Source organism: Indicator indicator (assembly GCF_027791375.1).
Source record: "Indicator indicator isolate 239-I01 chromosome Z unlocalized genomic scaffold, UM_Iind_1.1 iindZ_random_scaffold_137, whole genome shotgun sequence".
In the NCBI taxonomy this organism is placed as follows: domain Eukaryota; kingdom Metazoa; phylum Chordata; class Aves; order Piciformes; family Indicatoridae; genus Indicator; species Indicator indicator.
In genome coordinates, this window is record NW_026539156.1 from 64481 (window position 1) to 91063 (window position 26583).

Genomic DNA, 26583 nt, shown 5'->3' on the forward strand with positions numbered 1-26583 from the left:
TCGGCTTTCATCCAGACTCGGGAGAGCGGGGCGAGCAGCCGGGGCGATGCGGACCGGCGGAGCGCTGGGGCGGTCAGGTCTGCTCCTGCTCCTCGTAGCCGCCGTGCCTTGGGTAGCGGCGCGGCCCCGACCCCTCGCCCCGCGGGATCGGCCCTTCGCCCGCGGGGATCAGCCTCGGCCCAACGTGGTGCTGGTGGTCTGCGATTCTATGGTGGGTAGCCGGGTTGGGTCCCTGCATGGGTGAGGGAGAGCGGCGCGGAGTGCCTGGGCCGCGGCGTTTGGCGGCCGGCCCGGGGCTGAGTGGGACCTCCGCGGGGTTCCGTGGCTCGGCCCGGGCTGCAGCCGCAGGTGTGCGAAAACAGGGCTGGTTTTTATTCTGCGTCACCCCGCGGGGGGAACTGGAGGGCTGGGTGGAGGGGGACGGCGTGGAGTTCAGCCAGGGCAAACGCCCCAGGGGAGGAACAACCTCCTGCAGCGGGACAGGGGAGAGGGAACCTGCTGGGAAGCAGCTCCGAGGAGAAGGACCTGGGAGCGCTGGGGGGCAACAGGTTGCAGCAGAGGCTACGAAGGCACTGTGAGGAGCAAAGGCTGAGAGCCTGCAGAAGAGCAATGCTCAGCAGGAGTTAAAGGAGCTGTGGGGGGCAAGAGGCTGGGGCCAGGCTCTGCTCAGAGGTGCCCAGGGCCAGCAGAAGGGGCAAGGGGCACAAAGTGGAGCCCAGGAGGTTGGAGCTGAGCAAGAGGAGAAAGTTGTTTGGGGTGAGGGTGCTGGAGGGCTGGAGCAGGCTGGCCAGAGAGGTTGTGGAGCGTCCTGGTGTGGAGAGCTTCCAACCCCCCCTGGGCACCGTGCTGCTGGGCAAGCTGCTGTGGGTGCCCTGCTGGAGCAGGGGCTTGGACTGGCCCTGCTCCAGATGTCCCTTCCAACCCCACCATGCTGTGATGCTATCTGATTCTGTGAGGGCTTGCTTGGGAGGATGAGGGCAGATGTCCTGTGTCTCTATCTTGTTGGGTAACTCCTGTACCGAACTTGGCTGTCGTCCCGGGGCTGTGCAGTGTGTTTGCATCACGTGCACTGCGATAGCCAGAAGCTTCTGTGGGGGTGGTTCCCGTGGCCAGCTGTGGTTTGTGCAACTTCTCACAGCAGCTTGAGGTGGAGGGGAGGGCATGGGAGCCAAACTGTGAGGCAGGGCAGCAATTATAGGAACAGAATGATGTGTGGAATGAATGCTTATCGGTTGGCTTGGAAAGCAAGAAGGAGAGGAAGGCTACTGAGCTCTGCTATTCCTGCCATTGTAAATCCTAAGCCTTCACAGCAGATGGGATGGAGAGTTTCTGTGCTTATGGGTGAAAAAGCTGAGTTAAGCTTCTGGGCATCAAGTATTGATCTACTTAGGCTTTTGGCAGGTGTTATAAGTGTTGTAATGGACTTGTCAGTTGAGTACCTGCAGCTAAAAGGATAAAAGCTAAAGGAACCTGTAGGTATGTTTTTATACATTTCACAGAATTGTTAGGGCTGGAAGGGACCTCAGGGCTCATCCAATTCTAACCCCCCTTTCATGGGCAGGGACACCTTACGCTATATCAGGGTGCTCAGAGACACATCCAGCCTGGCCTTAAAAACCTCCAGGGATGAGGCTTCCACCACCTCCCTGGGCAACCTGTTCCAATGTTTTACCACCCTCATGGTGAAGAATTTCTTCTGAATGTCTAATCTGAATCTCTTCTCCTCTAGCTTGGATACATTCCCCCAGTCCAAGTAGTGACCTGACACCCTCAAAAGTCTCTCCCCAGCTTTCTTGTAGCCCCCCTCAGCTTCTGGAAGGACACAAAAAGGTCTCCTGGGAACATTCTCCTCTCCAAACTGAACAGCCCCAACTCTCTGTCTGTCCTCATAAGACAGGTGTTCCAGCCCTCTGATCATCCATTTCTAGTGGCTGCGTTGCAGTGATCCCTGGAAAGAGAATGGAATGTTTTGCTCTTGGCATCATCTCCAAGCATGTGGAGGAAAAGAGAGTTAGCAGAAGTAGTTAATGTGGATTCACCAAGGGGAAGTCATGTCTAAGTAATCTGATAGCCTTCTACAAGGGCATGACTGGATGGACAGTGGACATTGCCTACCTTGACTTCAGCAACACTTCAACACAGTCTCCTACAGCATCCTCATAGGCAAGCTTGGGAAGTGTGTGTTAGATGAATGGGCAGTGGGGTGGGTCAAGAACTTCCTGGAAGATAGAGCTCAGGGGGTTGTGGTCAGTGGCACAGAGTCCTTGGAGGTGCTCAACATGTGGTGTTCCCCAGGAGTCAGTGCTGGCTCCAGCCCTGTTCAATGTACTCACTGATGACCTGGATGAAGGCACAGAGAGGACCCTCAGGCAGTTTGCTGATGACACCAAACTGGGTGGAGTGGCTGGCAGCCCTCAGGCTGTGCTGCCATCCAGTGTCACCTGGACAGGTGGAGAGCTGGGTGAGAGGAACCTCATGAAGTTCAACACAGCCAAGTGTAAGGTCCTGCACCTGGGGAGCCACAATCTCCTGCAGCAGTACAGCTGAGGGGGACCTGCTGGAGAGCAGCTCTGGGGAAAAGCACCTGGGAGTGCTGGTGGACAACAGCATGACCATGAGCCAGCAAGGCCAATGGTGTCCTGGGGTGCATGGAGAGGAGTGTGGCCAGCAGGTGAAGGGGAATTTTTCTCCCCCTCTACTCTGCCCTGTTGAAGCCACACTTGGAGTACTGAGCTCAGTCCTGAACTCCCCAGTTCCAGAAGGACAGGGAACTACTGTAGAGGGTACAGCAAAGGCTACAAAGATGGTTAAGGGATTGGAACACCTCTGTGAGGAGGAAAGGCTGAGAGACTTGGAGCTGTTGAGCCTGGAGAAGACTGAGGGGCAATGTTATTAATGTTGATCAATACTTCAGTAGTGGGTGCCAGGAGGATGGGGCAGGCTTTTTGCAGTGCTGCCCAGAGACAGGATGTGGCAGTTCAGGCTGGGTGTCCCTTGTTACTGCCACATGAGCTACACCTCCAGTGTCCCAAGTGTCCACCCAATCAGGTGGACACAGGAATCAGCGTATTTCTACCCAGAAATCCTGCCCTCCATCAATCCATCTGCAAAGTCCTTCTCTGCCTCTTTCTTCCCTCTCTGCTCCCGTGGGAGATGCTCCCTATCAGGTAACGGTGGGGGAGTATCTCAAGGCCTCTTCAGCCTGTCTAGGCCTAATGCCAGGAGGAGAAAGGAGTGGGGGGCAGCAGTCTCAGACTTGGCCAGCCTGAGACTAGCCTAGCAGTGGGAGGGGGAAGAAAGAGCCCTGGGGTGTTTTGGTATACCCTCAGGTGGGAGAAGGGAAGAATTGGGAAGCCTTTGGGTGTTGTGTAAGGGGCTCTGTACACTTTGGGATATTCTTGGCACCATGCTTTGTGGTTTGGTAGCTTCACCAATTGCTTTTCCATTTAAACTTTCCATCACCTTCCAATCCATTTGTATGAGGGTCATTCTTCTGTCCCTCTCGTGGCAAGAGAGGATCTGTCTGGCCTCAAACCAGCACACAGGACAAGGGGTAATGACACAAAGCTGAACACAGGAGTTTCCCTCTAAAGGTGAGAAGGAACTTCTTTATTTTGAAGTGCCAGAGCACTTACAGGCTGCTCAGAGGTTGTAAAGTCTTCATCTTTGGAGTATTTTAAAGCCCTCCTGGATGTCATCCTGTGCAGCCTGCTCTAGGTGAACCTCCTCCTCTGGCAGGAGAGTTGGACTTGATCTCCAGAGATCCCTTCCAGCCCCTGCCATTCTGTGATTTATTGATATGTTTGTTGTAATCCACAGACAGGTAGAATTTTTCTTCCATTCACAAATGCTATTTCCTTGCTTACAGATAAAGACAGCACAGTTTTCACCCTTTCCTCACTATCTCTTCTCTTGAATGTCTTCACCAATGATCCGGGTGAGGGGATTGAGGCACCCTCAGGAACTCTACAGATGACACTGGATGACAGTGGTGATCTGTTGGAGGGCAGGAAGGCTCTGCAGATGGACCTGGGCAGGCTGCATCCATGGCTGAGGCCAATGGGATGAGGTTGAACATGGACAAGGGCTGCGTCCTGCCCTTGAGGCACAACAACCCCAGGAAGGGTCTAGGCTGGGGGTGCAGGAAAGGCCCTGGGGCTGCTGGGTGCCAGCAGCTGGAGCTGAGGCAGCAGTGGGCAGGGGGGCAAGAAGGGCAGCAGCAGCCTGGGCTGGAGCAGCAATGGTGTGGGCAGCAGGAGCAGGGCAGGGATTGTGCCCCTGGGCTGGGCACTGCTGAGGCTGCAGCTTGAGTGCTGGGTTCAGCTCTGGGCCCTCAGTGGCAGCAGGAGCCTGAGGGGCTGGAGAGGGTCCAGAGAAGGGCAAGGAAGGTGGGGAAGGGTCTGGAGAAGAGGGCTGGGGAGGGAGGAGCAGCTGAGGGAGCTGGGGGGAGGTTGGTGTGGAGAAGAGGAGGCTGAGGGAGACCTCATTGCTCTCTGCAGCTCCCTGAGAGGAGGCTGCAGCCAGCTGGGGCTTGGGCTCTGCTCCCTAGGAACAAGAGATGGGACAAGAAGAAATGGCCTCAAGTTGCAGCAGGACAACTTTAGGTTGGACATTAGAAGAAAATTCTCACTGGAAGGGTAGTGAAGGCCTGAACCAGACTGATTGAATCCCCATTCCTGGAGGTGGTTCAAAGAGACAGATGTGGTGTTGAGGGACATGGCACCAGACTTGTAGAGCTAGATGATGGTTGGACTGGATAGACTTAAAAGTCTTTAACAGCACAGGCAATGCTATGAATTTGTGATGTGATTTAGCACCAAATTTGCAGAGTTAGGGAACAGTTGGACATGGGGATCTCAAAGGTCTTTTTTAACTGTTTCCAAAGGTCTGCAGTGACAGGACAAGGGACAATGGTTTGAAATGAGAGCAGAGCAGATTTAGGTTGGATGTGAGGAACAAGTGATGCTGCTCTGCAGGGGGGTTGGACCTGATTATCTCTTGAGGTCCCTTCCAACCTCTCATACTGTGAAGTGCTGCACCTTGAGGCTAGTGGAAGACTGGAACAGGTTGCCTGGGGAGGTGGTTGAGGCCCCATCCCTGGAGATATTCAGGGTGAGGCTGGACAGGGCTCTGGGCAACCTGATCTAGTGGAGGATGTCCCTGCTGAGTGCAGGGGGTTGGACTGGGTGACCTTTGGAGATGCCTTCCGACCCAGACCATTCTGTGATCTGAAATGATTCTGTGGTTCTACGGAAACTTCTCCACACTTAATATTTTGCATACCTGACTAGAACTGAGTGTTACAAGTGCAGGGTAACAAATCTATGAATGGATACAGTCAGTAGTTGGGCTTGATGATCTTAGGGGTGGTTTTCCAGCCTTTATGATTCTGTCATAGTTTGGGGTTCCTGCTGTTCCTAATCTGGTTTTGTTTTGGGTTTTTTTGTTGTTTGCCTGCAGGATGGGCGCCTGACCTTTCACCCAGGAAACCAGACTGTGGATTTGCCCTTCATACATTTCATGAGCAGATCTGGCACCATCTTTCTCAATGCCTACACCAACTCCCCCATCTGTTGTCCTTCCCGTGCAGGTAGGACCAAGTGAAGCATCAAATAAACACACAGTTTAAGTCATGCTGGGAAATTTCAGAGGATTTAGCTTTGGCAGATTTCACAGGATGGTGAGGCTTGGAAGGGACCCCTGGAGATCATCTAGTCTAACCCCCATGCCAGAGCAAGGTCACCTAAATTAGGTGACAAAGGACCCTATCCAGACAAGAGCTGAATGACTCAAGAGGTGGCAAATCCACCACCTCTCCAGGCAGCCTGTTCCAGTGCTCTGTCACCCTCAAAGTAATAGAATTCCTCCTTGTGTTTAGGTGGAACTTCCTATGTTCAGACTTGTGCCTGCAGCTTATCTCTTGTCCTGTCACTGGGCACCACTGAAATAAGGCTGTCCCCACCCTCCAGATACTTTTAGGATGAGCTTATGAAAATTTTCCACAGATCTTGAACAGAAAGTGGTAGGATGTAAATAAATCACCATTGGATGTAGAAAGGGAAATAATAAGGCCTAAATAATACCATTGGTTAGGTAAGGTCACAACATCAATGGATGAGGGGTGAGCAACTGATGTCATTGACCTGGACCTGAGCAAAGCCTTCCACACTGTCCCACACCACATCCTGGTCTCCAAGCTGGTGACACATGGGTTTGATGGGAGGACCACAAGATGGCTAAAGAACTGGCTTGATGGCTGCACCCAAAGAGTGGCTGTCAATGGCTCCATGTCCCAGTGCAGGCCAGGGACAAGCAGAGTCCCTCAGGGATCAGTCCTGGGACCAGGCTTGTTCAGTATCTTTGTTGGTGCCATGGACAGAGGCATTGAGTGCACCCTCAGCAAGTTTGCTGATGACACCAAGCTGTGTGGTGCAGCAGACAGGCTGGAGGGAAGGGATCCATCCAGAGGGACCTGGACAGGCTGGAGGGAAGGGATCCATCCAGAGGGACCTGGACAGGCTGGAGGGAAGGGATCCATCCAGAGGGACCTGGACAGGCTGGAGGGAAGGGATCCATCCAGAGGGACCTGGACAGGCTGGAGGGAAGGGATCCATCCAGAGGGACCTGGACAGGCTGGAGGGAAGGGATCCATCCAGAGGGACCTGGACAGGCTGGAGGGAAGGGATCCATCCAGAGGGACCTGGACAGGCTGGAGGGAAGGGATCCATCCAGAGGGACCTGGACAGGCTGGAGGGAAGGGATCCATCCAGAGGCACCTGGACAGGCTGGAGGGAAGGGATCCATCCAGAGGCACCTGGACAGGCTGCAGAGCTGTGCCCATGACAACCTCCTGAGGTTCAACAAGACCAAGAGCAAGGTCCTGCAGCTGGGTGGAGGCAATCCCAGTGTGTTGGTGTGAGCTGAAATTCCCCCCCACCGACAATAACCAGGCTAGCCCAGTCTGGAAGCAAATGAAAAGCTGTATTTACAAGCAGAGTCTAAAATCTACAGTGAAATGCAATGAATATGTACAAATATACAAAATTCACAACATTTACAAATATATACAATCAACAGAAAAGCACAATCGATCTCCCTTTGCTTCCCCCCAAGGGGACCCTCCCAAAGGGGGCCTCCCTCCCAGGAGCTTCCCCCCAAACCCTCCCTGGACAGAAAGCAGAGTTAGTTAAGCAGAAAGTTGTTAACTTAGCTGCCAAGGTCAGTGTGTTATCTTCAGCCAGAGGAGAAGAAGAAACAGCAGCCAGACAGCCCAGCAACTGCCCCCACTGCAGAATGTGCAGAGTGCCCACTTTGTTTTGGGAGTAGTTCTTAAACATTTCTATCTATCCAATGGAACTGTTTAGAACAATCGTTATTTTGCTTTCTTATACCCAATAGTGACTTATTTACACTCTTTCACTTTCTCTGTTCTGAACTTTGCAAGGAAAAATTAAAAAGGCAGTTTCAAACCATCACACCCAAGCACAAATCCAGGCTGGGCAGGGACTGGCTGGAGAGCAGCTCTGAGGAGAGGGACTTGGGTGTGCTGGGGGAGGAGAAGCTCACCAGGAGCTGTCAATGTGCACTTGCAGCCCAGAAAGCCAAGCAGAGCCTGGGCTGCATCAGGAGAAGTGTGGCCAGCAGGTCAAGGGAGGTGATTCTCCCTCTCTGCTCAGCTCTGGTCAGACCCCACCTGGAGAACTGCATCCAGTTCTGGAGCCTCTGTTACAAGAGGGATCTGGAAGTGCTGGAAGGTGTCCAGAGAAGGGCCACCAGGATGAGCAGAGGGCTGGAGCTGCTCTGCTATGAGGACAGACTGAAAGAGTTGGGGCTGTTCAGTCTGGAGAAGAGAAGGCTCTGAGGTGACCTTCTTGTGGCCTTCCAGTATCTGAAGGGGGCTCCAAGAAAGCTGGGGAGGGACTTTTTAGGCTATCAGGGAGTGATAGGACTTGGGGGGATGGAATAAAGCTGGAAGTGGGGAGATTCAGGCTGGATGTGAGGAAGAAGTTCTTCCCCATGAGAGTGGTGAGAGCCTGGAATGGGTTGTGCAGGGAGGTGGTTGAGGCTCCATCCCTGGAGGTGTTTGCATCCAAGCTGGATGAGGCTCTGGCCAGCCTGATGTAGTGTGAGGTGTCCCTGCCCATGGCAGGGGGGTTGGAACTGGATGAGCCTTGGGGTCCCTTCCAATCCTGACTAATTCTATAACTAACAAAGTTAGTTTTGTAAACTGACTTTCTCTCCTCTGGGCTTGTTTGCTCTAGCAGATACTAACTGGTGCTTCTGCTGCCTTGCTGACCTTGACTGCATTTCTTTGTTGTGATTAAATACTAACAGCTACTCCCTGCTTTTCTCTCTCCTTTATCTCATACAGGGGAGAAGGGAGCAGCGAGGGGGAAGCCATTAGTAGCCCCCTGGTTTTGTCCAGTGGGGGTTCTTGAGTAGTTTATAAATTGTACATGTGTTGTACAGTAAATATTGTGTATTTTGTACATATTCATTGCATTCCATATTTCTAGATTGTAGCTTTGCCTGTCAGTGCAGCTTTATTTGCTTCCAACTGACCTAGTCTGGCCATTTTATGTTGGGAAGGGGATTTCAACCCACCATACCCACCCTTTTAAATCTTTGTAAGCATTTATAAGCACTGGTAAGATTCCCCCCACTAAAAGTCTCTCAGCCTTTCTTCATAGGAGAGATGTTCTGATCCTCTCATCATCTTCATAGCCTGGTGAGCCCTCTTTCTGTCAGTTCCACTAAATTTGAAGTGCAAGATTAAAACCAGGTAGCATCAGGCCTGGTCAGAAAGTGCCCCAGAACACAGTGAAACCAAACTGCTCACCCCACCTGTAAGGACATCTACCTTTCCCCTACTCAACTGGGTTCCAAGGACAGGAGATAACAGTAGGAACTGCTACTATTTAGCTTCAAGGGAGAATCCTTATTTTGTCCTGTTTTGGTTTTAGGAATGACTCTTTTTATGGTTTGTGCATAATGTATACAGGATTTGATGCATTTGATCTGTTTGTTTTGTTTCTCATGCATGTTCTTTTCCTTTGTTATTGTATTCTCAGTTTTCCATCTAAGCTCCCAAATCTTTCTGCCAACTCCACTAAATATTGAGTAATTTTTTAAAAAATCTTCAGGATCTGTGGACAAATTGTCAAGTTTCTCTGCTGCAGTACTGAAGCCACATTCAGAATAATGTTCCCTTCCCACTACCAATAAATCTTTCTTCATTTTCTCAGGAAAAAGTAGTAACAGCTCAATAAATCAGTGGATGTTAGCACTACAAACATTATTAAACTGATGTCTCCTTCACCTCTCCTACAAGGCCAGGCTGGCAGAGTTGGGGCTGTGCAGCCTGCAGAAGAGAAGGCTGCAGGCAGAGCTGAGAGCTGCAGTGCAATCTGTGCAGGGCAGCTGCAGGCAGGCTGGGGAGGGACTGCTCAGAAGGGGCTGTGGGGATAGGCCCAGGGGCAGTGGTTTGGAAGTGGAGCAGGGCAGGCTTAGGTTGGACAGCAGGAGGCAGTTGTGCAGAGTGAGGCTGGGCAGAGACTGGCACAGGCTGCCCAGGGAGCTGCTGCAGGCTCCATCCCTGGGGATGTTCAGGAAAGGTGGGGCCATGGCGTTTGGGGCCATTTGGGTTGATGGTTGGACTGGATGATCTTAGAGGTGAATTCTGTGATTCTAAAATGGCCAGAAATGTTTTAAGATACAACCTTTGATTCAAGAGTACAGCTTCCTTCTGCAAATTGTATGTGAAATGGAGCACAGCAGTGACTGCAGTGAGTAAAGGAAAGCACTGGAGTAGAGCCTCTGAATCACAGATTTGTGTTGGGAGGAACCCTCAAAGCTCATCTTGTCCTAGTGCCCTGCACTGAGCAGGGATATCAGCAACTAGAGCAGGTTGCTCAGGACCACATCAAGTCTGACGTTGAATATCTGCAGGGATGGAGTCTCTTCCACCTTCCTGGGCAGCCTGTGCCAATCCCTGACCACTCTCACAGGACACAAAACCATTCCTAATCTCCAACTTAAACCTCTCCTGGCATAGGTTCAGGTCATTTTAATTGTTATAAAAATTCTCTAGAGGTCCCATAAAGCAAATTTCATCTACAGTAGGAGGGGAGATAATCTCTGTCTCAAGCATGCACTGGAAGAAGCAATCTGTCCTGACTACACAAGGCTTAGGCTGTCAGATTCAGTGTTTAGTATTTCATTCCTTCATTCCATTTATTCCATTAGCCCAGTCCCCTTTTCTTTCTCAAGGTCACATTTTCACAAAATCACTGAAACATTGAGCCTGGAGCAGAGCCTCAGGATTCCCCAAGCCCTGACCTCACTCTCCAAGGCTCACTCCTAAACCACAGCCCCAAGCACCACATCCAAACCACCTGCAAACACCTCCAGCCTTGGCCACTCCACCACCTCCCTGGGCAGAACAGTCCAGGCCCTGACCACTCTTGCTGGCACAAAATCTTTCCTCCTGCCCACTCTGACCCTGCCCAGTGGCAGCCTGAGGCTGTTGCCTCTTCTTGTGTCCCTAATTCCCTGGGAGCAGAGCCCAGCAGCAGCCTCTGCACAACCTCCTTCCCCCTAGGGAGCTGCAGCCAGCCAGGAGCTCTGCCCTCAGCCTCCTCTCTTTCACACCAACCATCCCCAGCTCCTTCAGTCTCTCCTCAGCAGATTTCCTCCCCAGGCCCTTCCCAGCTTCCTTGCCCTGCTCTGCCCTGGCTCCAGCACCTCCACATCTCTCTTGTGCTGAGTGCCCAGCACTGGGCACAGCACTCCAGCTGTGGCCTCCCCAGAGCTGAGTGCCAGGGGACAGTCCCCTCCCTGCTCCTGCTGGACACAGCATTGCTGAGCCCAGCCAGGAGGCCTTTGGCTCTCTGTGCCACTGGGCACTGCTGGCTGCTCTTCAGCTGCTTGGCCCTCAGCACCCCCAGGGCCCTTTCTGCCAGCAGCTTTCCAGCCACACTGCCCCACGCCTGCAGCACTGCTTGGGGTCGTTGTGCCCCAAGGGCAGGACCTAGCACTTGGCCTTGCTGAGGCTCTTCCTGGTAACCTTGGCCATGGATCCAATCTGTCCAAGTCCCTCTGTAGAGCCTTCATGAAGTGAGTGAGAGTACATGAACAGGCCATCAATCATGTTTTATTTCTCTTGATTTTTGAGTTTTTCAGCCAGTCTTTGTTGTTTCTCCTCCTGTACTTGGCACTGGCAATGTTAGTTGATAGTCTGAAGATGAGTCCACTGTGCCCAAGAAGGGCAGCAGCAGCCTGGGCTGGAGCAGCAATGGTGTGGGCAGCAGGAGCAGGGCAGGGATTGTGCCCCTGGGCTGGGCACTGCTGAGGCTGCAGCTTGAGTGCTGGGTTCAGCTCTGGGCCCTCAGTGGCAGCAGGAGCCTGAGGGGCTGGAGAGGGTCCAGAGAAGGGCAAGAAAGGTGGGGAAGGGTCTGGAGAAGAGGGCTGGGGAGGGAGGAGCAGCTGAGGGAGCTGGGGGGGGTTGGTGTGGAGAAGAGGAGGCTGAGGGAGGCCTCATTGCTCTCTGTAGCAGCCAGGTGGGGTTGGTCTCCTACCTAGTTACAAGCAATAGGATGAGAAAAAGGAAACATCCTCAAGTTGGCACCAGAGGAGGTTTAGGTTGGCCATGAGGAACAATTTCTTCCCCCAGAATTGTTAATTCCTGGCCCAAGCTGCCCAGAGCGTTGGTGCAGTCCTGATCCCTGGAGGGGTTTCAAAGCTGTGGAGATACTGTGCTAAGGGGCATGGTTTGGTGGTGCCCTGGCCATGCTGGGTTCATGGTTGGATTTGATGTTCTTAAACCAACCAAAATGTTTCTGTGATTCTGTTCTGTAAGTGTAGCTCTTAACCAGCAAGATGTCCTGTGTTTGGTCAGCAGCTTAGAAACCCGCAAGGAACTGAGGGTTCATCTGCTGTGGAAGTAAAAAGGGATAGTACAGATGGAGCAGAGGAGGACTTTAGGGTTGGGGAAAGCAGGAGCATTGCCATGGTATAGCCTTGGGGTTGACACCCTGCTTGTGCTGACAGGATGTTTCCATCATTTGTTTTGTTTTAGGAGGCCTTTTTGCTCTAAATTTGTGTTAGAGAGAGTGAACAGGTCTCACCAAGCTGCAGAGAAACACAACTCACTAATAAAGTTTCCTTGTAGTTCCTATCCAGCTTTTCAGTCATGGAATGGTTTGGCTTGGAAGGGACATGAAAGACCACCTAGTTCCAAGCCCCCTGCCATGGCAGGGACACCTCCCCCCAGCCCACCTTGCTCAAGGCCTCATCCAGCCTGGTCCTGAACACCTCCAGGCAGGAGGCAGCCACAGCCTCTCTGGGCAACCTGTGCCAGTTTCTCCCCACCCTCACTGCCAACAATTTCTTCCTCCTCTCCACTCTCTGCCCTCTCCCAGCTCAAAGCCATTCTCCCTCCTCCTGGCACTCCCAGCCCTTGTCCCAAGTCCCTCCCCAGCTCTTCTGGAGCCCTTCAGGTGCTGGGAGGCTGCTCTGAGGTCTCCCTGGAGCCTTCTCTTCTGCAGGCTGCACAGCCCCAACTCTCCCAGCCTGCCCCACAGGGGAGGTTCTGCAGCCTCTGCTCATCTTGGTGGCCTCCTCTGGAGCCTGTCCAGCAGCTCCAGGTCCTTCCTGTGCTGAAGTGTAAATTCACATTGAAATCTAACTGAAGTAAGGGCAGATAGTTCCTTTGGAGCAGCTGTAGGCACAGGACTGTTCTGTACTGCCATGGCATTGTCTTTCCAGAATCAGTAAAGGTATTTCCTGATCTACAGAAAACTTAATGATTGCATCCACCAGGGAAAAATGTCCTTGTATGATTATTCTGGCAATTATTGTAGCAAATTTGCTTGTATTGATGAAAATAAGGTTTGGAAGAGTGATTCTTTGTGCTCTCTGCTCTGTTGGATCTAAAACAATGAGAAGTTTGATCCATTTTCAAGTATATTCAACTTGAATTTAGACAGGAAGCACTACTTGTTCATCAAAACCCATGTTTCTCCTTCCTTTTTTCTGCCCCCAGCTATGTGGAGTGGCCTTTTCACTCATGTAACAGAATCCTGGAATAACTTCAAAGGCCTAGATCCAGGTTATGTGACGTGGATGGATGTGATGGAGCAGCATGGCTACCACACACAGAAGTATGGGAAACTGGACTATACTTCTGGACATCATTCAGTAAGGTAATCAGAGAGAATCACTGATTGAGCCATGGAGTGGTAGGGATTGGAAGGGATCTTCACAGCTCATCCAGGCCAATCCTCCTGCCAGAGCAGGGACACCCAGGGCAGGGCACACAGAACACATCCAGGTGGGGCTGGGAAACCTCCAGAGGAGACTCCACAACCTCTCTGGGCATCCTGCTCCAGGGCTCCAGCACCCTCTCACCAAAGGAGTTTCTCCTCATGCTGAGGTGGAACCTCCTGGGTTCCATTTTGTGCCCATTGCCTCTTGACCTATCACAGGATACCACTGACAAGAGCCTGGCCTCCTCTTTTTGCCCCTCACCCTTTAAGTATTTGTAAACACTCCTAAAGTCCTCTCTCAGTCTTCTCCAGACTAAACAGAATCATGGAATCATAAAGGTTGGGAAGACCTCTAAGATCATAAGTGCAACCTTCCGCTCAACACCTCCATGAGCACTACACCATGCCCTGAAGTGCCACATCTGCTCATTTCTTGAACACCTGTGACTCCACCACCTCCCTGGGCAGCCTGTGCCAGTCCCTGACCACTCTTGCACCACAGAAATTCTTCCTCGTGGCCAACCTCAACTTCCCCTGGCACAATTTCGGGCCATTTCCTTTCCTGCTATCACCTGAGACTAGGGAAAAGAGGCCCAACCCCCCCTGGCTCCAACCTCCTTTCAGGGATTTGTAGAGAGCAATGAGGTCTCCCCTCAGCCTCCTCTTCTTCATCTTGAACAACCCCAGCTCCCTCAGCCTTTTGTAAGACCTCATTAGCTTTGCCCTAATCATGTCATTGTTCTGCTACAAAGTGGAGAGGAGTGAATGAGTGTTGTCATAGTGTGTCAAGTGGGTACTCTCTCTCTCTCTAATTAAAGTGCTTTAATTTAAAAGAGGTTTTGTTAGAAAACTGTGTCTGTCCTGCAACTCACTGCAGAACCAAATATGTCCCATGGGGATGCACTTTGGCTTCTACCTGTAGATAGAAGGTGAGTATCAGAGCTGTGACTTTGTCCAAGCTGAGGGAAGGTCATTTTTAATCATAGAATCGTTGAATGGTCTGGGTTGGAAGGGACCTCCAAAGGTCACCCAGTCCAGCCGCCTTTGCAGTCAGCAGGGACATCCTCAGCTAGATCAGGTGCTCAGAACCCTGTTGAACCTTACCTTGAATATCTCCAGGGATGGGGCCTCAACCACCTCCCTGGCCAACCTGTTCCAGTTTTCCACCACCCTTAAGCTGCAGAGCTTGTTCCTAACATCCAACCTAAGTCTGCTCTTCTCTTATTTCAAACCATTGTCCTGTCCCTGGAGGCCATTGCAAACAGTCTTTCTGCAGCCCTCTTGCAGCCCCCTTCAGGTACTGGCAGGCTCCCCAGAGCCTTCTCTTCTCCAGGCTGAACACCCCCAGCACCCTTAGCCTGTCCTAGCAGAGCTGGTCCAATCCTCTGATCATTTTCATGTCTGTCCTCTGGACCCTCTCCATCAGGTCCATGTCCTTCCTGTGTTGCAGGCTCCACAGCTGGATGCAGCACTCCAGGTGAGGTCTCACCAGAGCAGAGGGAAAGAAACTCCTCTCTACCTGCTGGCCACAGTGCTTTTGCTCACAGACATTGCTCCCTATGTGAAACTGATAAACCATTTTTGCCTTGCCTTCAGGCTTCCTGTGCTGACTAATCAGCACTGTAGAAAAAGCAGAAGGCAAACCCCCCATGTTTGATAGTCTTGAATATGGCAACTGCTGTCACAAAATACAAGGCTTGGGGTTTTGTTTGTTGGGTTTTTTTGATGCCATATGATTTCACAGTTGTGTGCTGTGGTGTGTTGACCCTGGCTGTGTGCCAGGTGCCCACCAAAGCTGCTCCAAGCAGGGCAGCAGAGACAAAATGTAACAGAAGGCTTGTGAGTCAAGATAAGGCCAGCAGATGTTTACCAGTGGCCATGGGCAGAAGAGAATTGACTTGGGAAACCAGTTTAATTTATTACCCATTAGAAGTCTGAGTAGGATAGAGAGAAAGCAAAAACAACTCTTAAAATAACTTTCCCTCTCCCCCTCTCCCACCTTCCCTCCCCCTTCCTCCCCTTCTATCTGTGGTTGGTTCATCCTGCTCCTTCCTCCTCAGGGAGAGGACTCCTCACACTCTTGCCCTGCTCCAGTGTGGAGTCTCTCCCACAGGAGACAGCCTCCCATAGAATCACAGAAGGCCCTTTACCTCATGGAGAAATAGAGGTAGGTGAGCAGAGCTAACAGGATGAGTTGTGTGGAACCACAGAGCTGTCAGGCTTGGAAGGGACCTCAAGGCTCATTCAATCCCAGCCCCCCTGCCATGGGCAGGGACACCTCACACCACAGCAGGTTGCTCACAGCCACATCCAGCCTGGCTGCAAAAACCTCCAGGGATGAGGCTTCCACCACCTCCCTGGGCAACCTGTGCCAGTGTCTCACCACCCTCATGGGGAAGAATTTCTTCCTAACATCCAATCTCAATCTCCCCACTTCTAGTTTTGCTCCATCCCCCCAGTCCTATCACTACTTCACACCCTCAAAAGTCCCTCCCCAGCCTTCTTGTAGCCCCCTTCAGAACCTGGAAGGTCACAATAAGGATCCTCTCCTTTGTCAGTCCTTCCTGTGGGCTGTGGTTCTTCACAAACTGCTCCAGTGTGGGTCCTTTCCATGGGGTTCAGTGCTTGAGGAGCAAGCTGCTCCAGCATGTGTCCCTTGCAAGGTCACTGTCCTGCCAGCAGCCCTGCTCTACCACATGCTTCTCCCTCTAAGGGGCCACAGGTCCTGCCAGGAGACTTCCCTGCAGGGTCACGGCATCTTTCAGGCATCCACTGGCTCTGTCGTGGGGTCGTCCATGGGCTGGAGTGAGATATCTGCTTCACTCTGGACCTCCATAGGCTGCAGAGGGACAGCTGCCTCACCATGGTCTTCACCATGGGCTGCAGGGGAGCCTCAGCTCTGGTGCCTGAAGCTCCTCTGCCCCTTCTCTTCTCTGACCTTGGTGCTAGCAGGGCTGTTTGCCTCAGTCTCACTCCTCCCTTGGGCAGCAGTTGCCAGGTTTGGGTTGTTTTTTTTTTTCTCTTTTCAGTCTTGCTGATGGTCTGAGGCTTGGCCACTGGTGGGTCCATCTTGAAACTGGCTCCACTGGCTCCAGTGGAGGTGGGGGAAGCTTCTAGCAGCTTCTCACAGAACCCACCCCTGTAGCCCCCCCCCTGCTACCAAACATTGCCAAGGAAACTGCTGTAATTTTCAAGCTTTTAAAAAGAATGTGACCAGAATTACAGCAATTTATGATGAGTACTTGAGCACTGAGAGACTTGTGTTCAGGAATTAATAACCATGATGTGGTCGGGAAGGAACAGAGGGTCTTTTGTGTAGCTCCTGTGAAGAGGTACCTTCTCCATGACTCATCATGGTAAAGAGGAGCTATCTTTTTTGATATTAAACAGGTTAGAGTTCTCTCACTAAAATGAGGAGTTGAAAGTTGAAAGGTGACAAATTTGCTGATGATACAAAAGGCAGAGGGTGGCTGGCACCATCTCAGGCTGTGCTGCCCTCCAGTGAGATCTGGACAGGTTGGAGAGAGAGGCAAAGGAGAGCCTCAGGAAGTTCTGTAAGGACAAGGTCAGAGTCCTGCACCTGGGGAGGAACAACAGCAGGCACTAGTGCAGGCTAGGGGCTGCCCTGCTGGAGAGCAGCTCCACGGAGAAAGGCCTTGGGGTGCTGGGGGACAGCAAGGGCTGCATGGGACAGCAAAGTGCCCTTGTGGCCAAGAGAGCCAAGGGGGTCGTGGGGGGCAGCAAGCAAAGTGTGGGCAGCAGGGCTGGGGAGGTTCTGCTCCCCCTCTGGTGAGAGGTGCTCTGACGAGACCTCATTTGGAGCATTGTGTCCAGTTCTGGGCTCTCCAGTTCAAGAGAGATAGAGCCCTGCTGGGAACAGTCCAATGGAGAGGGTGGTGGAGGGACTGAAGCATCTCTCCTCTGAAGAAAGACTGAGAGCCCTGGGGCTGCTCAGTCTGGAGAAGGCTGAGAGAGGATCCTACAAATATCTATAAACACCTGAGGGGTGGGTGTCAGGATGAAGGTGCCAGGCTCTTTCTGATGGTGTCCAGTGACAGGACAAGGAGCAATGGGCACACACTGAAACCCATCAGGCTCCACCTGACCAGAAGGAGAAAATTCTTTGGAGTGAGGGTGCTGGAGGCCTGGAGCAGGCTGCCCAAAGAGGTTGTGGAGTCTCCTTCTCTGGAGAGGTTCTGACCCCACCTGGTGGGGTTCCTGTGTGCCCTGCCCTGGGTGACCCTGCTTTGCAGGGGATTGGCCTGGATGATCTCTGCAGGGCCCATCCAAGATTCTGTGATGTTGTGACTTTAGTAGTTAATAGTTGTAGCTACAGACTACTTTTTATTTACAGAACACTTGATAAATAATAATCCAATTCACAACCTGGCCGAAGTAATGTTTTCCTCTGCAGTCAAAAAAAGAAAAGAAAGGGTTTTTTCCCCTTTTTTAGCACATATCACTTCTACACTGGAAAGAAAAATTACTTGAAATAGAGACTGACACAGCAAAAACTTCATGTTTGCTTACTTCATCAGACAGTGAAATCTGTGTGCACAGCTGATGCTTCCTCTTGTCTCTTTCTGCAGCTCTTAGTAATGTACCATCTCACCATGAACAGATGGGTGTTCAGCCTCAGGTCCTCTGCTTTGAATTTGTTTTTCAGCATTATTCTGTGGTATTCTTACAACTTGTGTGTTGTTTGTGGGTTTTTTTCCAGTAAGAAACAAAAACTTGTACTAAAAGATCAGAATCACAGAATGGGTTGGGTTGGAGGGGACCTGAAAACTCATCCAGCAGGGACACCTCCCTCCAGCCCAGGTTGCTCAGGGCCTCATCCAGCCTGGCCTTGAACACCTCCAGGGACACAACCTCCCTGGGCAACCTGTTCCAGTCTCTCCCCACCCTCACTCTCAAGAGTTTCTCCAAAGCTCATCCACTCCAACATCCTCAACCAGATCAGGTTGCCCAGAGCCCTGTCCAGCCTCACCTTGAATATCTCCAGGGATGGGGCCTCAACCACCTCCCTGGGCAACCTGTTGCAGTGTTCCACCACCCTCATGGTGCAGAACTTGTCCCTGGTGACTGCAGGGGGGTTGGACAAGATGGCCTTTGGGGGTCCTTTCCTACCCACTGCCCTCTCTGTGTTTCCAGTAACCGTGTGGAAGCCTGGACCAGGGATGTTGACTTCCTGCTGCGGCAAGAAGGGAGACCCATGGTGAACCTGACAGGGGACAGGCAGGACGTGAGAGTGAAGGAAGCAGACTGGAAGAACACTGATAAAGCTGTGAGCTGGATCAAGGAAGAAGCCATTAACCTCACTGAACCCTTTGCTCTTTACCTGGGGCTAAATTTACCACACCCATATCCATCACCCTATTCAGGAGAAAATTTTGGAGCTTCTATGTTCTTGACATCTCCCTATTGGCTCCAAAAGGTAGGTGAAGATGAGGTTAAATGTATATGGATTTTGGTTTAAATGTCCTTTTTACCAGCAGCATTTTGTTCCTCACATGATTTGGGTATGTCAGTACACAGCAAGCAGGTGCTTGGGTGAGATTTTAAGATTTCTGCTTTAAGGCTGAGCAAGCAGAAGTGTAGAATTTCTGTTGCAGGGCTTGTTAGGAGAAGTCAGATGATCAATAAAGATATTTGGAGTTCAATGGCTGGAAGCACATTAAATGGGGAATGAAATCACTGTACCTTTTCTTCAGTGGTGATCTGAAATTCATTGCTTTTATCATCCTTTTCTGTGCTTGTTAAGTGCTCCAGGTAATCATTTGTAATAGTTCTGCCTGGGTTCTGTAAGGAGAGACTGGCTTCTCCTGCAGCATGAACCTATAACATGAAGCTGTAAGACAAGGCAGAAGCCTCTCTTTTCTGCTAAATACTTTCCATGCTTTTCAGTGTTTTCAGAGTGCAGGAAGCTCCCATTTTGCCTGTGTGTGGAAAGCTAACAGAGAGCAGAGCATGCCAGAGAAGCAGTAAACATTTTTTTTCTCTAGCTTCTGTGGTCTCCAGATACCAGTCTCTGCCATAAAAAAAGAAAGGTAAATGAGTTAGAACAGCATTCACTGCATAAAGGCTTTAACTTTCTCTGAAGCTGAAGAACTGAGAATTAGGTTGGAAAAGACTTTTTGCTGTCTTAAAAAAAAAAAAACACAACCCCTTACACAATTTATGGAACTCATTTGGTCTTTTCTACTGGGGAATTGCAAGATGTCTTCATCTAGGTGCAACAAAAGTACAAAGACATAGGAAAAAATCTACAAGTGAAGGTGGAGAGATGTGGATTTCTTTGTAATAGGTTGTGGGTTTTTTTTCTTGTAGGAATGGTGAGAAGTTTCTGCCAAGAGGAAGCTTGTGGGGGAAAAAAGCCTTTTTATTTGCAGGAAGCAAGAGCTAGCTTAGATATTAAGGAAAAAATTCATTTTTTTGTTTGGTTATAGATTTGTCTTCTGCTGTCCTGGAGACCTTCCAAAACCAAGTGAACTTCAGTGTTCTCCAGGCTCACACAGCACTCAAGGGTTTTGAAAGATATCACAGAATGTTAGGGGTTGGAATGAACCTCCAGAGATCATCCAGTCCAACCCCCCTGACAGAGCAGGGACACCCAGGGCAGGGCACACAGAACACTTCCAGGTGGGGTTGGAAAGTCTTCAGAGAAGGAGACTCCACAACCTCTCTGGGCAGCCTGCTCCAGGCTCTGGCACCCTCACAGGATCAAAGTTTTCCCTCCTGTGGCACCTCCTCTGCTCCAGCTTGCCCCCAGTGCCCCTTGTGCTGTCCTTGGCCATCCCTGAGCAGAGCCTGGCTCCAGCCCTGCACATCTTTATCCCAGCCATGAGGGCAGCCCTCAGGCTCCTCTGCTCCCAGCTCCAAGCCCCAGCTCCCTCAGCCTGGCCTCCCAGGAGATGTTCATCTGCCTGCAGCACCTCTGTGCCTCTGCCATGGACTCTCTCCAGCAGTTCCCTGAGCTCCTGCTGCAACTGAGGGACCCACAACTGGACACAAGATTCCAGAGGGGGCCTCAGCAGGGCAAGGCAGAGGGCAGGAGAACCTCTCTGACCTACTCCCCACAGCCCTTCTGATGCACCCCAGGCTGCCCTTGGCCTCCTTGGCCACCAGGGCACATTGCTGGCCCAGGGGCATCCTTCTGTCCTCCAGGACCCCCAGGTTCCTCTCTTCTGTGCTGCTTACCATCAGATCAGTCCCCAACCTCTGCTGGTCCATGGGGTTCTTTCCAGATGGCCTATAATTATCCTGTAGTTAATGAGACACTATGCCCATACCTCTGATCTTAGCTCTAGAAGATGGTTCTGTGGTATCTCACCAGCTGGTCAAGCACAGATTTCTGCCTCCTAATGTTAATTTCCATCTGATTTTTGCAGCTCTTTTAAAATTACTTCATACCTGTGGAAGTACAGGAAAAGTACAGAGGAGGTAGAATCATAGAAAGTTGGATGAGACCTCTAAGATCATCAAGTCCAATCTTCAAGAGCAGCACCATGTAGTGGACTACAAGCTGAGAACTCTGGATTTGTACTAGAAGTTTTAAATGAAACCTGTTTTTAAAAGAATTCTTTAATCCAGTTGCTAAAGTAATGTTAATTTCTTCTTGCTTCTAGGTAAATTATGAAGCTGTGAAAATTCCCAAGTGGTCTCCTCTTTCAGAGATGCACCCAGTGGACTATTACTCATCTTACACTAAGAACTGCACAGGAGAGTTTACAAGGGAAGAAGTGAGAAATATCAGAGCATTTTATTATGCTATGTGTGCAGAGACAGATGCCATGCTGGGTAGGAAACCTTCCATTGTACTGTGGGTGTTGTTCTTCTTGATTTATCTTAAGAAAATGCTGATAGGGCTGGTCTTCTGAGAGAAAAAAAAAACATACCACAATTCAGATGTAAGTCACACAGAATCATGGAATTGTTTGGGTGGGAGAGGCCCTCCAAGGTCATTTAGTCCAACCTTCAACCCAGCACCACCATGGCCACTAAACCATGGCTCCAAGTGCCATGGCCACAGCTTGCTGCAACACCTCCAGCCATGGGGACTGCACCACCTCCCTGGGCAGCCTCTGCCACTCCCTGACCACTCTGTCACCACACAAATTGTTCCTCATGGCCAACCTCAGCCCTCCCCTGTCACAGTTTCAGGATATTTCTTCTCCTTCTATCATCCAAGACTAGGGAGCAGAGCCCAAGCCCCAGCTGGCTGCAGCCTCCTCTCAGGGAGCTGCAGAGAGCAATGAGGTCTCCCTCAGCCTCCTCTTCTCCACACCAACCCCCCCCAGCTCCCTCAGCTGCTCCTCCCTCCCCAGCCCTCTTCTCCAGACCCTTCCCCACCTTTCTTGCCCTTCTCTGGACCCTCTCCAGCCCCTCAGGCTCCTGCTGCCACTGAGGGGCCCAGAGCTGAACCCAGCACTCAAGCTGCAGCCTCAGCAGTGCCCAGCCCAGGGGCACAATCCCTGCCCTGCTCCTGCTGCCCACACCATTGCTACTCCAGCCCAGGCTGCTGCTGCCCTTCTTGCCCCCCTGCCCACTGCTGCCTCAGCTGCAGCTGCTGGCACCCAGCACCCCCAGGGCCTTTCCTGCTGGGCACTTTCCAGCCCCTCTGCCCCAAGCCTGGAGCCTTCCTGGGGTGGTTGTGCCCCAAGGGCAGGCAGGACCCAGCCCATTGGCCTCAGCCATGAATGCAGTCTGGCCAGGTCCCTCTGCAGAACCTTCCTGACCTCCAGCAGATCAACATTCTGTCCCATCTTAGTGTCATCTGCAAACTGACTTTGTTCTGAGCTCAACACCTCTGCCTTGTGTGCAGAGGGAAGAGTTTCCAACCCTCCAGCTGAGATTCCTTAGGGTTTGTGTGTGCTGCTTAGCAGCTGCAGGAGTGGGAAGGAATGTTTTAAATGTCTTCTTCTTGCTATTGCAGGTGAGGTAATTTCAGCTCTGAGAGACACCAAGCTCCTTCAGAAGACAGTGGTTATGTTCACTGCAGATCATGGGGAACTGGCCATGGACCACAGGCAGTTCTACAAGATGAGCATGTATGAAGGCAGCTCCCATGTTCCTCTCTTAGCTATGGGGCCAGGTGTGAAGGAGGAGCAGCAAGTACCAAATGTGGTCTCTCTTGTGGATATATATCCTACCATGCTTGGTGAGTTGAGTCATTTCACATCAGTTTTGATGTTCAGCAATTATTATTTTATTATTGTGCCTTAGGAGTAGAGTCAGGAATGTCTCCACATTACAGGGCCACGTAGGACACGACAGGAGGTAACAACAACAGCACAAGAGGACACAGTCTCAAGCTGTGCAGGGGGAAGTTTAGGCTTGGTCTTAGAAAGCAGCTCTTCACAAAAAGAGAGATTGCCCTTGGGACGTGCTGCCCAGGGAGGTGGTGGGTAGATGTCCCTGGGGGTGTTTAAGATGTGCCTTGATGAGGCACTTAGTGCCATGGTCTGGTTGGTTAGGTAGGGTTGGGTGATTGGTTGGACTTGATGGTCTTGGAGGTCTCTTCCAACCTGGTTGATTCTATGATTAATTCATCTTGTGGGCTAAACACAAAATGTAAAAAAAAACCCATTGATGTAGATGCCAATAAAGGACCTGGTGATGCTCTTCAACATTGCTGCTGTTGTCAGCATTCTGCTCCGCCCTGGTGAAGCCAATAAATTCTCCATGGGACAGCAATGTGCCCTTGTGGCCATTGGTCTCCTCTGTGCTTTACGAAGAGTGTGGCCAGCAGGTCAAGGGAGGTTCTCCTCCCTGTCTAGTCAGCCCTGGGAAGCCACATTTAGAGCACTGTGTCCAGTTCTGGGCTCCCCAGTTCAAGAGGGATGGGGAGAGTCCAGCAGAGGCTGTGAGGGTGACGCAGGGTCTGGGATATCTGTCTGGTGAGGAAAGGCTGAGAGCCCTGGGGCTGTTGGTCATGGAAGAGAACACTTTACAAGTATTTGAGGGGTGTGAGTCAAGGTGAAGGGGCCAAGCTCTTTCCAGTGGTGTCCTCTGCTAGGACAAGAAGCAATGGACACAAACTGGAACCCCTCTGCAATCAGCAGAGTCATCCTCCAGTAGATCAGGTTGCTCAGAGCCCTGTCAAGACTCTCCTTGAATATCTCCCTGGATGGGGCCTCAACCCCATGGACAGCCTGTTCCAACGCTCAGCTACCCTCATGGTGCAGAACTTGTTCCTCACACCCAAAATAAATCTGCTCAGCTCTCATTTCACACTATTGCCCCTTGTCACTGCAGGCCTTTGGGAACAGTGCCTCTGCAGCCTGCTTGTAGCCCCCTCAAGTGCTGGAAGGCTGCTCCAAGGTCTGCCTGGGGCCTTCTCTTCTGCAGGCTGTACACCCCTAGCTCCCTCAGCCTGTCCTTGCATCAGAGATGCTCCCACCCACTGATAACTTTCATGGCCTCCTCAGGATCCTCTCCATCAGGTCCATGTCCTTCTTGTGTTGAGGGACTCATGAGGCTGCACATGGCCCCATCAGGTTTGACCTTGAATGTCTGCAGGGATGGAGCCTGCAGCAGCTCCCTGGGCAGCCTGTGCCAGTCTCTGCCCAGCCTCACTCTGCACAACTGCCTCCTGCTGTCCAACCTAAGCCTGCCCTGCTCCACTTCCAAACCACTGCCCCTGGGCCTATCCCCACAGCCCCTTCTGAGCAGTCCCTCCCCAGCCTGCCTGCAGCTGCCCTGCACAGATTGCACTGCAGCTCTCAGCTCTGCCTGCAGCCTTCTCTTCTGCAGGCTGCACAGCCCCAACTCTGCCAGCCTGGCCCCACAGCACAGCTTCTGCAGCCCTCTCAGCATCTTGCTGGCCTCCTCTGCAGCCGCTCCAGGGCTCTCCTGTCTTGCTGTGCCCACAGCTGGACACAGCCCTGCAGGGCAGCTCTCTCAAGGGCACAGCAGAGCAGAGCAGAGGGGCAGGATCCTCTCTCTCCAGCTCTGCCCACACTGCTTTGGATGCAGCCCAGGCTGCCCTTGGCCTTCTGTGCTGCAAGCTCCCATCGCTGGCTCCTGTGCTTACCTTGTGTGTCTCTGCTTAGACATAGCAGGAATTCCTGTGCCACGGAACCTCAGTGGATATTCTCTCATCCCTCTGCTACGTGGAAAGGCTGACAATGAAGTGTCACCCCCCAAGGTGCCAGCTCGACCCCGCTGGGTGCTGAGTGAGTTCCATGGGTGCAATGTGAACTCCTCCAGCTACATGCTGCGCGCTGGCCGATGGAAATACATCGCCTATGGGGACGGCCACTCAGTGCTCTCACAGCTCTTTGGTACCTTGCCCCTTCCTCCCCTGCCTGCTCCTTTCACTGAGATGCAAACTTGGCTCTTCCCTGACTTGGTGTTGGTTCCTTGCAGACCTCTCTGAAGATCCAGATGAGCTGACAAACATCGCCACGAAACTGCCAGGCGTCGTGCGTTCCCTGGATGGGATGCTCCGCTCCATAGTCAACTACCCAAAGGTGTCTTCTGATGTTCAGGAGTATAACAAAAGGGAGTTTATCACTTGGAAACAAAGTTTGGGGCAGAATTACTCAAATGTGATTGCCAACCTTAGGTGGCATCATGACTGGTTACAGGAACCCCAAAAATACGAGAGTGCAATTGACGAGTGGCTGAGTCGAAGTAAGTAACGACCACCTAGATTTAATATCATGGAATGGTTTGGCTTGGAAGGGACCTCCAAAGGTCATCTAGTCCACCCCCCCAGAAGGGGCATCCTCCACCAGATCAGGTTGCTCAGAGCCTTGTCGAGCCTGACCTTGAGTATCTCCAGGGATGGGACCTCAACTACCTCTCTGGGCAACCTGTTGCAGTGTTCCATCACCCTCGTGGTAAGAACTCAACTGAAGGGATGAAAACATTTTGCTTTTGTAATATTCTGTAGGGATTTGTAATATTCTGTGGGGATTTGTAATGTTCTGTAGGGGATTTGTAGTATTCTGTAGGGGATTTATAATATTCTGTAAGGGATTTGTAATATCCTGTAGGGGATTTGTAGTATTCTGTAGGGGATTTATAATATTCTGTAAGGGATTTGTAATATCCAACCCTAGGGACTGGCTAACTGGTACCATTTAGGAGTGGAATGTGCTGGAGGCAGCTTTCCATCAAGGTGAACTCTACATTCATCCACTTTAGAGAAGCTGTAGCAGTTAAAATAGAATCAAAAAGTTGACAGCTCGTGTTGGTCAGAGTGTAGAAGCAGCTTAGCCAATACCTGTTAGGTCAGCATTCCTGTTTTATACATCAGTTCACTCTCTGCCTTTCCAGGATGTGCCTTTTCATCTCTTGCTTTTAGATGTAGTTTAAAATCTCATGGTGTATGTAGGCTACTTGTTGAACATCTCTGCAAGCAAGAGAGGAATCTGGTCCCTGCTCACTGTCAGAAATTAAAAACCAGCCCAAACCAACCTTCTCTGACCAAACCTGTCAGCAGAGCAGTTGTCTCAAAAGGGATGATGTGATCTTCAGGGCATGAGATGAAACCTGCTTGAACCAACCTGCATGATGCAGTTAGGTTCTGCAGATGAATGTTTTAATGTGCATCACCAAGTGGAGAGCTGACAACAGAGGAGGTGCAAAGTGAGGCTTGCAGGAGACTTTAACATAGAAACAGTCTTATTTCAAGTTTTTCCAGAGAGGTGACACAAAAACAAGGCAGTTTGGGAAGAAGGTAAGTTTTATCTTAAAGTATCACAGAATCACAGAATGTGCTGGGTTGGAAGGGACCTCTAGAGACCACCTTGTCCAACCCCACTGCAGTAAACAGGGACATCCCCAACAAGATCAGGTTGCTCAGACCCCTGTCAAGCCTGAATATCTCCAGGGATGGGGCCTCCATCTCCCTGAGCAACCTGTTCCACTGTCACCCCCCTCATTGTGCAGAACTTCCTTCCCATGTCCAACCTCAATCTCCCCTGCCCCAGTTTCAAACCATTGCCCCTAGTCCTAGTGCTCTGTGGCCTTGGAAATGGACCCTGCCTCTGCAGCAGCTCCAGGGCTCTCCTGTCTTGCTGTGCTGCAGGTGAGGTCTCCGCAGAGCAGAGCAGAGGGGCAGGATCCTCTCTCTCCAGCTCTGGCCATGCTGCTTTGGATGCAGGATTGTTGTCTGACAGCTCAGGAGGCCAATGTCATCCTGATTTAAGTTAGATTAAGATGAAATGAAGATGTATCCTGTAAGTATTTTTGTTGTTGTTGTTATGTAGATTAAGGCTAATGTAACATTTGTCTTAAACTAGATGAAGGTGCGATTTACATTAAATTAGAATAAATGTAAGGCTTTTTTTTCCCCGATTAGATTAAA

General features: G+C 51.3%; 1 protein-coding gene across 1 annotated transcript; it reads left to right on the forward strand.

The window, feature by feature from the left end:
• The first annotated feature begins 46 nt into the window (after positions 1 to 46).
• On the forward strand, positions 47 to 26583 carry ARSK (arylsulfatase family member K). The gene is made up of 8 exons (XM_054398360.1): positions 47 to 211; positions 5461 to 5590; positions 13043 to 13202; positions 18420 to 18702; positions 20894 to 21065; positions 22201 to 22425; positions 24320 to 24550; positions 24636 to 26583. The coding sequence occupies exons 1-8, from the start codon at positions 47 to 49 to the stop codon at positions 24908 to 24910; spliced, it is 1641 nt and encodes a 546-aa protein (XP_054254335.1). The 3' UTR covers positions 24911 to 26583.

What these genes read in the sequence shown, in the direction of transcription:
- ARSK (XM_054398360.1), top strand. Translation starts at nt 47, where the DNA reads ATGCGGACCGGCGGAGCGCTGGGGCGGTCAGGTCTGCTCCTGCTCCTC. An exon ending in CTGTTGTCCTTCCCGTGCAG is followed by an intron (nt 5,591 to 13,042) that starts GTAGGACCAAGT and finishes TTCTGCCCCCAG; the next exon opens with CTATGTGGAGTGGCCTTTTC. An exon ending in CTCCCTATTGGCTCCAAAAG is followed by an intron (nt 18,703 to 20,893) that starts GTAGGTGAAGAT and finishes TCTTGCTTCTAG; the next exon opens with GTAAATTATGAAGCTGTGAA.